General features: G+C 35.0%; 1 protein-coding gene across 1 annotated transcript; it reads right to left on the bottom strand.

Annotated features, from left to right (window-relative positions):
* Positions 1 to 88: 88 nt before the first annotated feature.
* On the bottom strand, positions 89 to 7,581 carry LOC125655149 (G-protein coupled receptor 157-like). The gene is made up of 3 exons (XM_056150050.1): positions 6,872 to 7,581; positions 6,234 to 6,439; positions 89 to 5,996 (listed from the first exon to the last, which is right to left on the bottom strand). The coding sequence occupies exons 1-3, from the start codon at positions 7,350 to 7,352 to the stop codon at positions 5,646 to 5,648; spliced, it is 1,038 nt and encodes a 345-aa protein (XP_056006025.1). The 5' UTR covers positions 7,353 to 7,581; the 3' UTR covers positions 89 to 5,645.
* Positions 7,582 to 13,052: the final 5,471 nt, after the last annotated feature.

Below are 13,052 nucleotides of genomic sequence, written 5' to 3' on the forward strand. Positions count from 1 at the left end.
TGTCAATTTCATTCTATAAAAGTATAAAAATTGCATTCTAATATCACAACGCCGTCTTGAAGAAGTAATGTAGACAAACAAACGGCAATCCAATATTGAACAATTTTATTAAAAATCATGATAAAGTTAAAGCAATCCAAGCTGTAACTGACGGTAAATAAATTAGAAAATAAAAGAACAAATAGTCAACATATATGTGATTGAATATATATAACTTAATAGAATCAGAGTGGATCTGAAGCAATAAACCCGTCAAATTAGCAAAAAATGTTAATTCATGAATCATTGTCATCCTCTCAGTAATTCCTGTTCGTAACCTCCGATGTGCATTGACCTTGGAGGTCACCAGTTCGGAAAAAGCGAAAGAGAGGCACTGAGTATGTGCTAGATTTGTAAACAGTTTAAAATGCCAATTTTATAGAAAATTCAAAATTTCATTTGAGTGGCACATTTGTGTAATTATTACCTTTTTACACTTGCATAGTATTTCTAGTCATTCATGAAACAACGTAATATTTTAAAACAAACGACAGTGTAGTTACTCGCGTCAGTTTCCGTCTTTGTATATGACTTCGGTCTAAGCAACCCGATTATGTTCGACAATCATCGTTCCCATGTCCGTGTATACGACACAATGGCGGTTTATACGAAACACTCATTGTAGGTGTGCTCTCAAACTTTCAATTCTTTATTGTCCTTGAGTTATACAACTCATCGGAATACATCTAGTACGTATACATGTACATTTGTATACACAATATATCAAATTGTATAAGATAAACAACAGGTGAGTGGACAGGAGAAGATAGGAGGAGAAGAAATTACAAATAAAAATCATATATATGTAATCACATTATGAGATGCACATGTTATTAGAAAAATACTATAATCATATTATTGATTTACAATGCTAAACTTCGTATTTTCACAAACAATATTCCCTTGTTTATTTTTCAGAATTTTTCTGCAGATCTTGGGGATTATATTAGTTATACCGGTAGGTGTTATTTGGTGAATAATTGGATAGTTGAAAAAATACCGTCAGTTACAGCTTGTATCGCTTTAAGAACACCAACAAGTTATAATTCAATTTTTGACTAAAATATTGCTTGTGTACAACATCATATAGGAAAATTAACATTATAAGAATACATCTCTAGTAAAAACATCAAGTATTGCGCCTATATATATACAAAGCATGCATATAATAAACCTTTTCCGTTTCGAAAGTTTAAAAAAAAAAGCATTGGTTACATGTATCGACCTTGATAATCTGTATATATGTTACCCATCATTATTATATGATTAGCTGACTGAAATGTTGATAGTATATAATATTTACATTGTTTATATACCCCCACAAACAAAGTTGGAATCACTATGTCCTGTCAGTCTTTCTGTCTGCAGACATGATTTTGTCCGGGTATGATCTAAGAAATTAGTGCAAGAATTTTTTCTGAAAATCCGTACACTTATTACTCACCATCTAAAGATGTACACCTGATATTTTCATATTGAATGGACAATTTTTCTTCAAGTTACAGACTTTTTTTCTATTTATGGACATCGTCATGTCATTTATTAAACTAAAAAATGTATATCTTAAAAATTCTTGAAGAGGAATGCATTGTTCTTAGACTGAAGTTGTGCATTTCTCATTTCAAATTAGTACATTTAACGTATTAGAAAGTTATGCTAATTTCTATTTTGTTTAAGAGTATTGTTTGAGAATATTTCAAAAACAGATTAAACGATTTGAATCAGACCTTCTACATATTGATCACTGTTCGTTATCTTCACCTTTCACCTTCTATATACAATTTTGATATATTATTGGCACACTGATTTTGACTACTGATAACTTCGAGATACAGGACTCACTACGGGTGTGACCGGTCAACAGGGGATGCTTACTCCTCTTAGAATATTTAAAAATCCCACAACTCATATATCCGGGGTCTGTGTTTGCCCAACTCTCTATTTTGTATTGGTTGTGGTAGTTATGAGATTAATTACTGTTCATTATCTAGTGAATGTATGAATATTTCCATTTTCTATATATCCATTCTCTGTTGGTAGGGGTGGGGGTTGTTGCTGTTCATACTCTAGCAATTGTTAAATCATGTACCAAATTAAGAGAAATGATAATAAACATCAAATTCTCTGAAAATCCTATCATTTTTGGTAGTGTTTATATTGAGCATCACCGGAAATATTTTGATATCTGACTGATTCATTGTCTTTTTTTAACGAAAAATTTTCAATAAAAAAATAATACACTAGATGACGATTTGATTAAACAACTTCTGGTTTGATCAGAGGAAGTCTGTTTTTTATCCATTATGTAATGTGCCCCGCTGGGGGTATTAGTCCCGAAAGGACTGTTCTAGTTGCCTTTGATATCTCAACAAATTGTAATGATAGCCAATTTCTCATGTATGCGATGCAGTTGTGAACAGTGCTTGTATTAATCTGGGTAAATGTAGTATATGTATATCCTTTTTAACAGCTAGGAATGACTACAGAAATGAAATTAAAATATAAATGTCATTTGTCAAAATACATGAGGATATGAACTGCGATGATACTTTTCATGAAGCGCTTCATAATGTACATGTGTGCTGGCGTAAAGCCCTCGAGTCTTAATTGAATGTACATACGTTGTAATCGCAAACAATCACGAACTTAATAACGTCATATTCTAACAATGTCAATGTGGAAATTACTGTATCTATGTTATGTCAAGAAATGGCTATTGTAGAACCTATTTACTGGATGTAAAATTTCCTATAGAAAGTTTAACAAGATTTTGAAAATTCCCGTTAGGATATTGCTATCTGAAAATATATTTTCCAAAGATTTTAGTTCAAAGTTCACCTGTGAGAAAGGTAGTTTTGAACATTTCACACTCGAAAACTTCACCTTTCCTTTACATCGTATACGGAGGGAAAATGTAACGAGGCTTTCGTGAATAAAGTTGTGAGGAGAAAAAATCTTTGAAGTATACGATCCTTACAACGAATGTTGGGAAACTCCCTGGAGATTTGTAAAACCTACAATACCAGTCCATGGAAAAAAACAACCATACACACTAAAGTTCAACAAGCAGGTGTTCATGTACATGACACGGATACTGCGAACCTGAAATATCAAGTTACGTCACAACGCTGTCTTAATCATATAAAAAACCTAAGTAGTACTGCACGACTCACTAGTAACAAAATCATCAAAGAAATGGATAGAGTATCTATCTATCTATCTATCTATATATATATATACCAGATAATTTCTTATGATCAATGGATATTTAATCCTCCTTGTGAGAACAAATGAGAGAAGGGAAAAGAAACAGCGTATTGATTAAGTATAATTGCTTGATAACACGCTCGTCACAAGCTTACGTAGAGCGTTTTTCATAAGGAGTTTGTTTTCTATAAAATTCATTAGCAAACATGACAAAAAGGTCATGAGTTGTATCAGCCATCAAGCTATGATATACATGTACTTTCTTTTGTGTCGTATGAATAAAAGTTCCTAGATTAAAAATTGTGACAGGGGGCAAATAGACAAACCAGAAGCTCTGTGTGTAAAATATTTCCCATATACATGTACATGTATATGACTAAGTTCAACAATCTGTAAATTTTTCTAACGTCAAAGAAATTAGCAAATTGTTGGGAATCGAAATACTTGCAACACGCACATCTCCAGCTTAAGCTGATTATAAAAGCCTTAGCTTGAAAACAGTGAGGGGAGATGGTGAACAAACTATGTATTGGCTCAGTTATATTTCCTCAAAATTTACTAAGTTCAACAACCTGTTATTTTCTCAAAAACTGAAGAAAAGCAAAATCCTTGCCACATGAACATCTTTAATACTCATACAAAATTTCAGTAAAATAAGGTCCTCACTTGAAAACTGGGGGAAGAATTTTACGGACAAATCATACAATATTCACTTTCAAATAAAGTGTCAGCACTCCTAAAAGAGGTCGAATGGATCAAAATTACACCATGATCTAGAGTTACTCACGAAGCAGCTACACAACAATTTTAGCATGCTGTGAGACAAAGACAGAAAAGCCCTGAAGAATAGACGGACGTAGACATCGCTATACCATAATACACTGTACGTCCCGTATAAAGAAGTACACAATGTCAAGAAAACTATCCCATTTTCGGCAGTGAAATAGAAACTTTCGTATAATCAATGTCCTTGAAAAATCAGGATTAGAGATGCCCATACATTAGTTTTTATAAGGGTACCTGTAAAGTGCGAAACGAAATCAAAACGAAACGAAACGAAATCTACCGAAACGAAACGAAACCTACCGAAACGAAACCCAACGAAACGAAACCTACCGAAACGAAACGAAACAGATTGTATAATCAAACTCTTTTAATTATAATAATTAAAAATGGTATCTCAGGCCCCTGTTAAGTTTACACATATAAATAAAATTCGCCTCCCCTTTGATGTAGGCTTTCGGCTTGACTGATACAAAGTTTTAAAAGTTGGAAAGGGGGGGGGAGGGTAAGCACAAAGCACATAAATACCATGTACAATTAGCTTCGGATCCATAAATTTCAGAACGGGAGGTTACAGTCTCACAGGTCAGAGGTCTGGGGAAACACACTAAACGAGGGATGGGGTCGTCGGCGCTGGATCCCCTTTTGGGCATAAATACATGTTTCAGTATTTTTGTTCTAAAGACAAATATATGTATACATGTGGATATTGTGTATTTGTATGTAGTATATCAAACGGTGGATTCTGAATATGTCCTCCCGTTCTCTTTGTGATTTCTGCTTAAAATCCCCTTGTTCATAAGCCTTTTCAGTTTACAAAATGCCGACCTCCTCCTAATATTATTGCATTAAAAAAAATCCGTTTTCCGTCCCGTTTTCAATTCCCCGTCTTAGCAACACCCCAAACGTCAATCTCTCACCAGAGGGCGTATTACACTACGCTACAACGATAACTCTGGGTAGAGATTGCCCAAATGTATAGAGTTTTTCCATTATTGAAAGTACTCGCACCTCAGCAGGTAGAGATAAAATAAGAGGTTAAGAGCTCTTCCTGCTTTCAATTTTCTCAGACACCAGCTTCTTCAAACAATGTATCTATGCCCAAAGGCGGATCCAACGTCGGCGACCCCACCCCTCGTATAGTGTGTTTCCCCAGATCTCTGAGACTGTAACCCTCGGTTCTGAAATTTATGGATCCGAAACTAATTGTACATGTCATTTAATCAACTACGGATATGTACTTTGTGCTTACTCCCCCCCTTTCCAACTTTTAAAACTTTGTAACAGTCAAGCCGAAAGCCTACATCAAAGGGGAGGCGAATTTTATTTATATGTTGTAACTTTCACAGGGGCCTAAGATACCATTTTTAATTATTATAATTAAAAGAGTTCGGTTATACAATCTGTTTCGTTTCGTTTTGGTAGGATTCGTTTCGTTTCGGTAGGTTTCGTTTCGGTAGATTTCGTTTCGTTTCGATTTCGTTTCGCACTTTACAGGTACCCGTTTTTATAAGTGATTGAATTACATTATTCTTAAGGACTTGCTTTGTGTCAAATAGTTTTTCATGTTATAGTGTCTCCATACCTGCCTTGTATGCACAAGATTTACGCTTGTTTTAATTTACACTGCCATCAACTTCAGTAATCAACGACTGTCTTTCCCCCCGTGACCTGTTACGCCCACGAATTCGATTCCACAATTCCCGCCTGACGTCAGAATCTCGAATGCAGAATAAGATACAGTTACAGAACGCCTGCAAACTGTCTCCAACGCTCTGGAAGTGCAGAAGAACCATGTCGGTGGAATTGAACTTTTCATAGAGGTTGTGGTTCAGTGTTTTAGAAATAGCGATACCATAGCGAACTGTACCCGCTACCCGGAGAATGACTATAACGAAGAAGATCATGATATATAACTCGTCCTCTTCTCGGAGATGATTGCGACTTCGATCTTTGAATCGCATTGACTGCAATAGAAAAGAAAAATAAAAGTTTAAAAATTAATCTGCGATAAATGTACCAATTAAGTATATTAACAGAGATTGATTCATTTTAATTTGCATAAGAAGAACATTTATAAAAACATACCAGTAAAGAAATACCATTTTTAATATTGTGAATTATTACGAAACCGGAGTTGTATTGAAATACAATGCGTTTAAATGCACAACACAACAGTGAGTATATGTATATATCATGTTTACCGTTTTAAACATGTAGAATTTCATGATTAAGTAGAACGCCATGGTTAGGAAGTAAGTAAGGATTTCCCAGCCCTTTCCCGTAAATGTCATCCAGAATATGACCTGTTGGGGCTCTAGACAGCCCTTAATCCAGCACCATGGTCCACTACTGATAGAGAAATCCTCTCCGAGAGCGTTGAGAGAGATCGCTACCAGCGTTATAACCACTGAAAGTTTTTATTCAATAATAGAGTTATCAAGCCAATCAATCTGAATAAGGAGAATTGTTTATAAACTTATCTGCATTTCATAAAGTTTTCATATGGCATGTGATGCACTACATATTACGTACACTAACGTTTGTAATGCTTACTTTTAAATAGCAGACATTTAACACCAGGTAAATATTCGATCTATCGCCTATCAATCTCTGACTTGACCCAAATCAGGCTAGACTACCTCAGACCACACACTTGACCCCATTATTTACTTATTTTCACAAAACAAAAGTAGCCGGCTCTTCTTTAACAAATATCACACATAGATATACATTTAAGTGGCACTTTTATTGAGTTAAATTCCTGTGCATGAACTACATGTATATTAACATAAATTTAGATTTTAATTGGCAATGCTATGCATGCGTTTTGTATACTTACACGGTACTCCCCAGGCGACAAGGTGATAGGTGACTTTATTAAGGAGATTGGACCACTCCCTTTGCGAGATTAAAGTCATGAGAATATGGATCATAATGATGTTTGTCCAGAAGAAAGAAGCCAGAGACGCGAACGTGGTGACGCAGCTCTGTATGACACAGATCTGATCGTCCCGCAGATGGCAGTCCAGAGACATGTTATGAAGTTTATTCATGTATGAAGATTCATCCCTCAAAGCATAGTGCAGGGCCCCCACAAGGTTACCCACGGCATTCAGCAAGTCGGCTATAGTCAAGTACACCAGAAGCCGCCTCGTCTGGTTTTTGGCCACAGTAACTATACAGTATGTGACGAAAATGACCACTGCCCCAATAACAGACAAAGAACTACTCACTAGTGTACATAGTAAGACTGTAGGGGGAAGATTGCTCGGGTAGGAATCAGTCTGATTGCTCCAATCCGAACTGTGGTTTGCCGACATTTTTTCCTACTTTCTCTTTAAAAACAACAGTAGGTTTCCCCGTTCAATGAATTTATAAATAGAAGCATCTTATTTGACGTAATTTCTTGGCGGGCTTTTTTATTTAATTGTTTCTAAATGCGGTTTTCAATTGCACAAAATAAAGAATGTAATCTGGAATTAGTACATATTTCACACCTCGAACAAAAGATTTTTGCATGTACCAAATAACTTGGTAGACCCCAAGTCCAAGCTTCATGGTTGGGTGATTGTGTCTTTGTATTTCTAATCATTAGACCAATAATTATCAATGATTGGTAACAATCAAGGAAGGGCGTCGCGGTTTCTGAATTGAATATTAAAACAAAAACACAAGAACATGAGTTCCCAAAATATGCTCTCTCTCTCTCTCTCTCTCTCTCTCTCTCTCTCTCTGAGGTATCTGTTATACCCCATCACTAACAATTCATGAAAATAGTATAGGATGTGTACTCACCATCTTGTGTTCAGGCATCGGTCACAAAGTGATACATCCAGCAATCTATCATTTGAAACAAATTTAAAAGACACAGGGACGGTTTTATATCACTTTATCAGCATTTTCTGATCCGTTTTTGTTGGTCATCCAAATAGTTTGTTTTCAAAATCATTTTCAGAAATGATATATAGGATACGGATGGAAGTATTTTCTATAATGCCCGAAAATGTCCAAAAGAATAGTTTTAGTAAGTTCTTAACTTAAATCTATGGCAAGCCCTTTTACTATTTATTCATAAAATAAGATGTCTCTTTAAATAAGAGAGATATCTTTATTGATTAAAGAGATATCTCTGTAAGTTAGAGAGATATCTTTTTACGCTAGGGAGATATCTCTTTTGATTAAAGAGATATCTCGTTAAGCAAATGAGATATCTCTTTACGCTTGGGAGATATCTCTTTCTCTTTGAGAGATATCTCTCAAAGCTAGAGAGATATCTCTCAGAGAGAAAGAGATATCTCTCTAGCGTAGAGATATTTTTCTATCGATGTAAAAAGAGATATCTCTTTAAGTAAGAGAGATATCTCTTTAAATTTTCAAAAATAGATATCTCTTTAATATAAAATATTAAAGAGATATCTCTTTCGATTTTCCCCCCGGTGATCATAATGACTTCTCCCTGTTGCATTGTCAGTGAAATGATGTAACCCTATTTTTTAACCAAGCAAAATACTTCTAGCCTACAAATGGCGGGTAAGGTTGAAGAGGTGGTTGGGGTAATATTGTCAAGTTGCCGAGAGGCGAAATCTAGTCCAGCTTGCATATTTCATCAATTTATTGTCTTTGTTTTCTGTTACCTGTACATATATACATTTCACATGCGGTAAAAAGCAAAATCTTCCCACGGGATTGCAGTCATCAGGGTGTTGCTAAAACGCGGAACGGAAAACGAAACGGAACAGAATTTAAGAATTAGAGTGATTAATGTAGATAACGGTAAAAATCGGGGGGGGGGGGGGGGGGGGGGGGGGGGGGGGGGTCCATTTTGATTAAAATCAACAATTTGGGAATTGTTTACAAGCGATAAAACAACTTTATCTTAAAATTTTGCATTATAAATTGATTAATCGAATTTAGTTAAACGTTAGTATAAGAATTTACAAGGCATTGTACAAGAATTTCGAAATTTTGGCAATGACAGGGGTGTTAGCGAGCAGTGACACCTAACCTATGGGTAGAGAATGAAAAGAACACACGTGGTTTATCCCCCCCCCCCCCCCCCGGTGGCAAAACGTCATTAACGAACACGTACACGTATTTACACATAATACCGTGTATGTGTGTACTTACAACAAGGAGTGTGATATGTATAAAACAATAATAATTCATGATCTTATTTAGTCAACAAGTTAAACATCTTTTGTCTGATTTATCATTTTTTAACTAACAGGGGATTTAGTAACCGCAACACTCCAATCCTAAATAGTGAGGACTTCTGGCAGTTAATTTTTAAACTAAATACTTGTATAGTTTAATATTTGGATTAAGAATGAGATGACTTTGAATTCCATTCAAGTATAAATTCTGTGTTAGGTTTTTAGCTACTTCATATATTATGAAATAAATCTGTTAATTCCTCTTACTATTGGTCGTAAACTTCACCCTAGTTAACATTGGTTTTGTTTCAATCTTTCTTTACTGCTGTATCTCTTAAGTTTCAACACTAATCCGCAGGATATCGGTAAATGTACGAACTTTCGCATAGATTCATCCCAAATGAAGCAAAACTTGTTTCTTCACCGGACTCGTTCGCTTTAAAATTTGATTTGATACATAAATGTATATTGTACCAGGTGTAGAACTAAATTCAAATTCACTTATCTTAAACATATGTAGTTCGATTAAAAGCACGTTCGATTTAAAAAGGCTATGTTTAGGGAAAATTGTTCAAAGAATTATTTTATCTTTTACAATGTTGTTTTCGGGGGAGAGTGGTGTACCTTTTATTCATTGGATGGGCTCATAAAATCTTTTCTTACCATACCCGCCAGAATAAAGTAATAAATTATAATTCAAGTCTTTTCAGTATGTTACCTTATTTATTTTTTCTTCATTTGTGAAACAACATACTGTCAAAATCGGGGGGGGGGGGGGGGGGGTCACAAAGCCGGGAAAAAAGATGGTGCCAATAGGCGCTTGCTTAATATTTTTATTAAAACTTACTATATGCAAAATATTAAGCAAGCGCCTGTTGGTATATTCATCCGCAAAACACACCGTGTAAAAATACATAATAATACTTTAGTATGAGGTATCAATATGAAATGGTGGATTCTGAGGATGACTTCCTGTTCTCTCTGTAATTTCTGCATTCCTTGTTCAAAAGAAGCCTTTTGATTTTGCAAAATGTTGACCTCTTCATGACATTATTGCCTATATTTTCCGTTTTCCGTTCCATTTTCCGTTCCGCGTTTTAGCAACACCCCAGCCATCATGGTAAGATTTGCTTTGGCAGGCTTCCGTTTTAGGGAGGAGTACTTAAGTATTCAAACTAATAAAAATATTGGAAAGAGAGATATCGTTCTCTTTGAGAGATATCTCTTTTTCAACGATTAAAGAGATATCTCTTATACTTTGAGAGATATCTCTCTAGGAATTCTTAGAGAGATATCTCTTTAAGTGAAGGATATCTCTCTCAGAGTAAAAGAGATATCTCTCAGAGTAAAAGAGATATCTCTTTAAGTGAAAGAGATATATCTCTAAGTGAAAGAGATATCTCTTAAAGTATAAGATATATCTCTTAAAGTATAAGAGATATCTCTCTACGTGAAAGAGATATCTCTTAAAGTGAAAAAGATATCTCTTTAAGTGTAAGAGATATCTCTAAAGGTAAAAGAGATATCTCTCTAAGTGAAAAATATCTCTCCAAATGAAAGAGATATCTCTCTAAGTGAAAGAGATATCTCTCTAAATGAAAGAGATATCTCTCTAAGTGAAAGAGATATCTCTTATTTAGAGAGATATCTCTTAAGATTAAGAGATATCTTTCAATTTAAAGAGATATCTCTTTAAAATAAGAGATATCTTTAATTCAAAGAGATATCTTATTTTTCGAATAAATAGTAAAAGGGCTTGCCATATAAATCCATTTGAAAAGACATGACAGACATTCTTGAAACATGAATGAAGATATAGTGAATGTGTTCGAAAAACCTAATGATACTTGAAAACTACTCACTGTGCACCCTCACCTGGTTGTTGAATACAGGTAAAGTCCCTTTGAGGGCACAAATTATCAAACCCGACCAATACAAAATTGCACCAATCAAGATAAATGCTGATGATCTTGATCAAAGGATAAAAAATACGGAAATAAATTAAATAAAGACCACAAAGAGTTTTTATTTCTCGTACTAAGCATGTTGTTAAACTTTTTCTCGCCACTCTATTTGGTCCCTCGCTTTGCTACTCGAGAAATGTTTACTAACATAAACTTGGCAAATGGATCTAAACACATGAAAATCAATGCATTTATGGTCCAGATCGAAAACGGACACATTGTACGAGAGAAATTTCTTGGTGAAATGTACATCTTTATACAACGTCCGAATGACTAAATATTTCATAAGAGACAGCAGGTAATAAATGTAAATGAATGGATAATTTTGTATATCCTCTCTATACTTTGTAGCTTTTGATGCATCCAATATTAGGATGACACTTGCTACAAATATCTTTTTTTTAAAATGAAAACTTAATTACAAGAAAAAAAATATATAATAAATTGAAAAAAAAAAAATGGATTAAAAAATGTTTTTAAGAACAAAATTAATACAATTCACAGCGTGAAATGTAATTTACTCCCATGATTTCCCAAACAGTGGGTATATAATTATATATGGAGAGGTGCATAAGTAATATATGTCAACTATTCAACATCATATAATTTACGTCCCTGAATTTTTTGGAATTTTATAGTTACACTTGTAACAACCAAACTAAGCCAAAAATGTATAACTACATGTATATATCAACCCATTATTGTTTGTTTGCATTGTGTGTACTTAAACTGGATGAATATGTAGTGTGAACTCAATACATGTATGCAAGTCAGATGGATTTTCAAGGACGAAATGGTGTTAAAGTTGTATATCCATTCCCCCTGAAAAATCAAATTGCTTGACATTTATTGTCTTGCGCTGCAAAGAACATCAAATTACATGTAACAGAATCTGGCTTGCTACTCCAATGTACATGTATAATACGGAACATATTGCCCACTATAGTTGCCTGAATTGGTTGAATTCCTATATGCGTTAATAAACAAGATGTACATGGCGCACAAAATGTATTAATGTTTTACACTGTGGATGGTATTTGCAATGAAAACAAGTCCCATATTTACATACTACAAGTGCTTTAACAACTCAGATGGCACATCACAATTTCACATAAAGTGTCACTACACTAGCGCACACACCAGTCTGAGGGCTAAGTGGGAGAATGGATGGTATGCCCACATTGTGAATTCGAACCAGGGAAGATAACAGGATATCGACATAACAATGTGGTACTCACTGGTGCCGAAAGTCTAAATGCGTGGATGACCTAAGGTTTTGAAATGGTTTGAACTTATCTGATGCCCCTCTTCCTACCGGGCATTGTACTGGGTAACAGTACCAGTACTATCATGTACCGCCCGAGACACTCCTGACACAGCCTCGCTTCCGTTTAGAAGAGTTGGATTGGAGAGAGAGAGAGAGAGAGAGAGAGAGAGAGAGAGAGACGTGCTGTAGGTAGTGAGTCTCCAATCCATATATTAGTACATTGTACCAAAGACAAATTTACCGACTTTTAAAATTTGGCGACCAACTTCGCACAACCCTCCGTCGTTCAAAAAAGATGGGAGAGAAACAACGGGCAAAACGAGATCCAGATATTCTTTTATCTCCTCTGGTCCGACAGTGCGACGCGGAAAATGGAAAGCTGAGGGCATCATACAGCCTGGACTGGGTATCTAGCCAAATACCAGAGACGTTGAATCTGAAGATAAGCAAGATGTGTTTGTGAAACATTGATGCCGCCGAGTTAAAACATTATAGTGAATTTTGTACTAGCAGGTAAGAGGTCAATTACAAGGTCAACAAATTTTATACCAATGGAAAGGTATTCTCATAGGAAATACTTATGCTAAATTAAAATATAAAAGCAGTGCCTTACTGTTTAAAAGACATGATGGCTCA

This window comes from Ostrea edulis, chromosome 1 (assembly GCF_947568905.1).
Source record: "Ostrea edulis chromosome 1, xbOstEdul1.1, whole genome shotgun sequence".
Taxonomy (NCBI): domain Eukaryota; kingdom Metazoa; phylum Mollusca; class Bivalvia; order Ostreida; family Ostreidae; genus Ostrea; species Ostrea edulis.

Coding starts and splice junctions, on each gene's coding strand:
- LOC125655149 (XM_056150050.1), bottom strand. CDS start 7,352: ATGTCGGCAAACCACAGTTCGGATTGGAGCAATCAGACTGATTCCTAC. Junction 6,440..6,871: donor TGTCGCCTGGGGAGTACCGT/GTAAGTATACAA, acceptor AAAAACTTTCAG/TGGTTATAACGCTGGTAGCG. Junction 5,997..6,233: donor AATTCTACATGTTTAAAACG/GTAAACATGATA, acceptor TTTCTATTGCAG/TCAATGCGATTCAAAGATCG.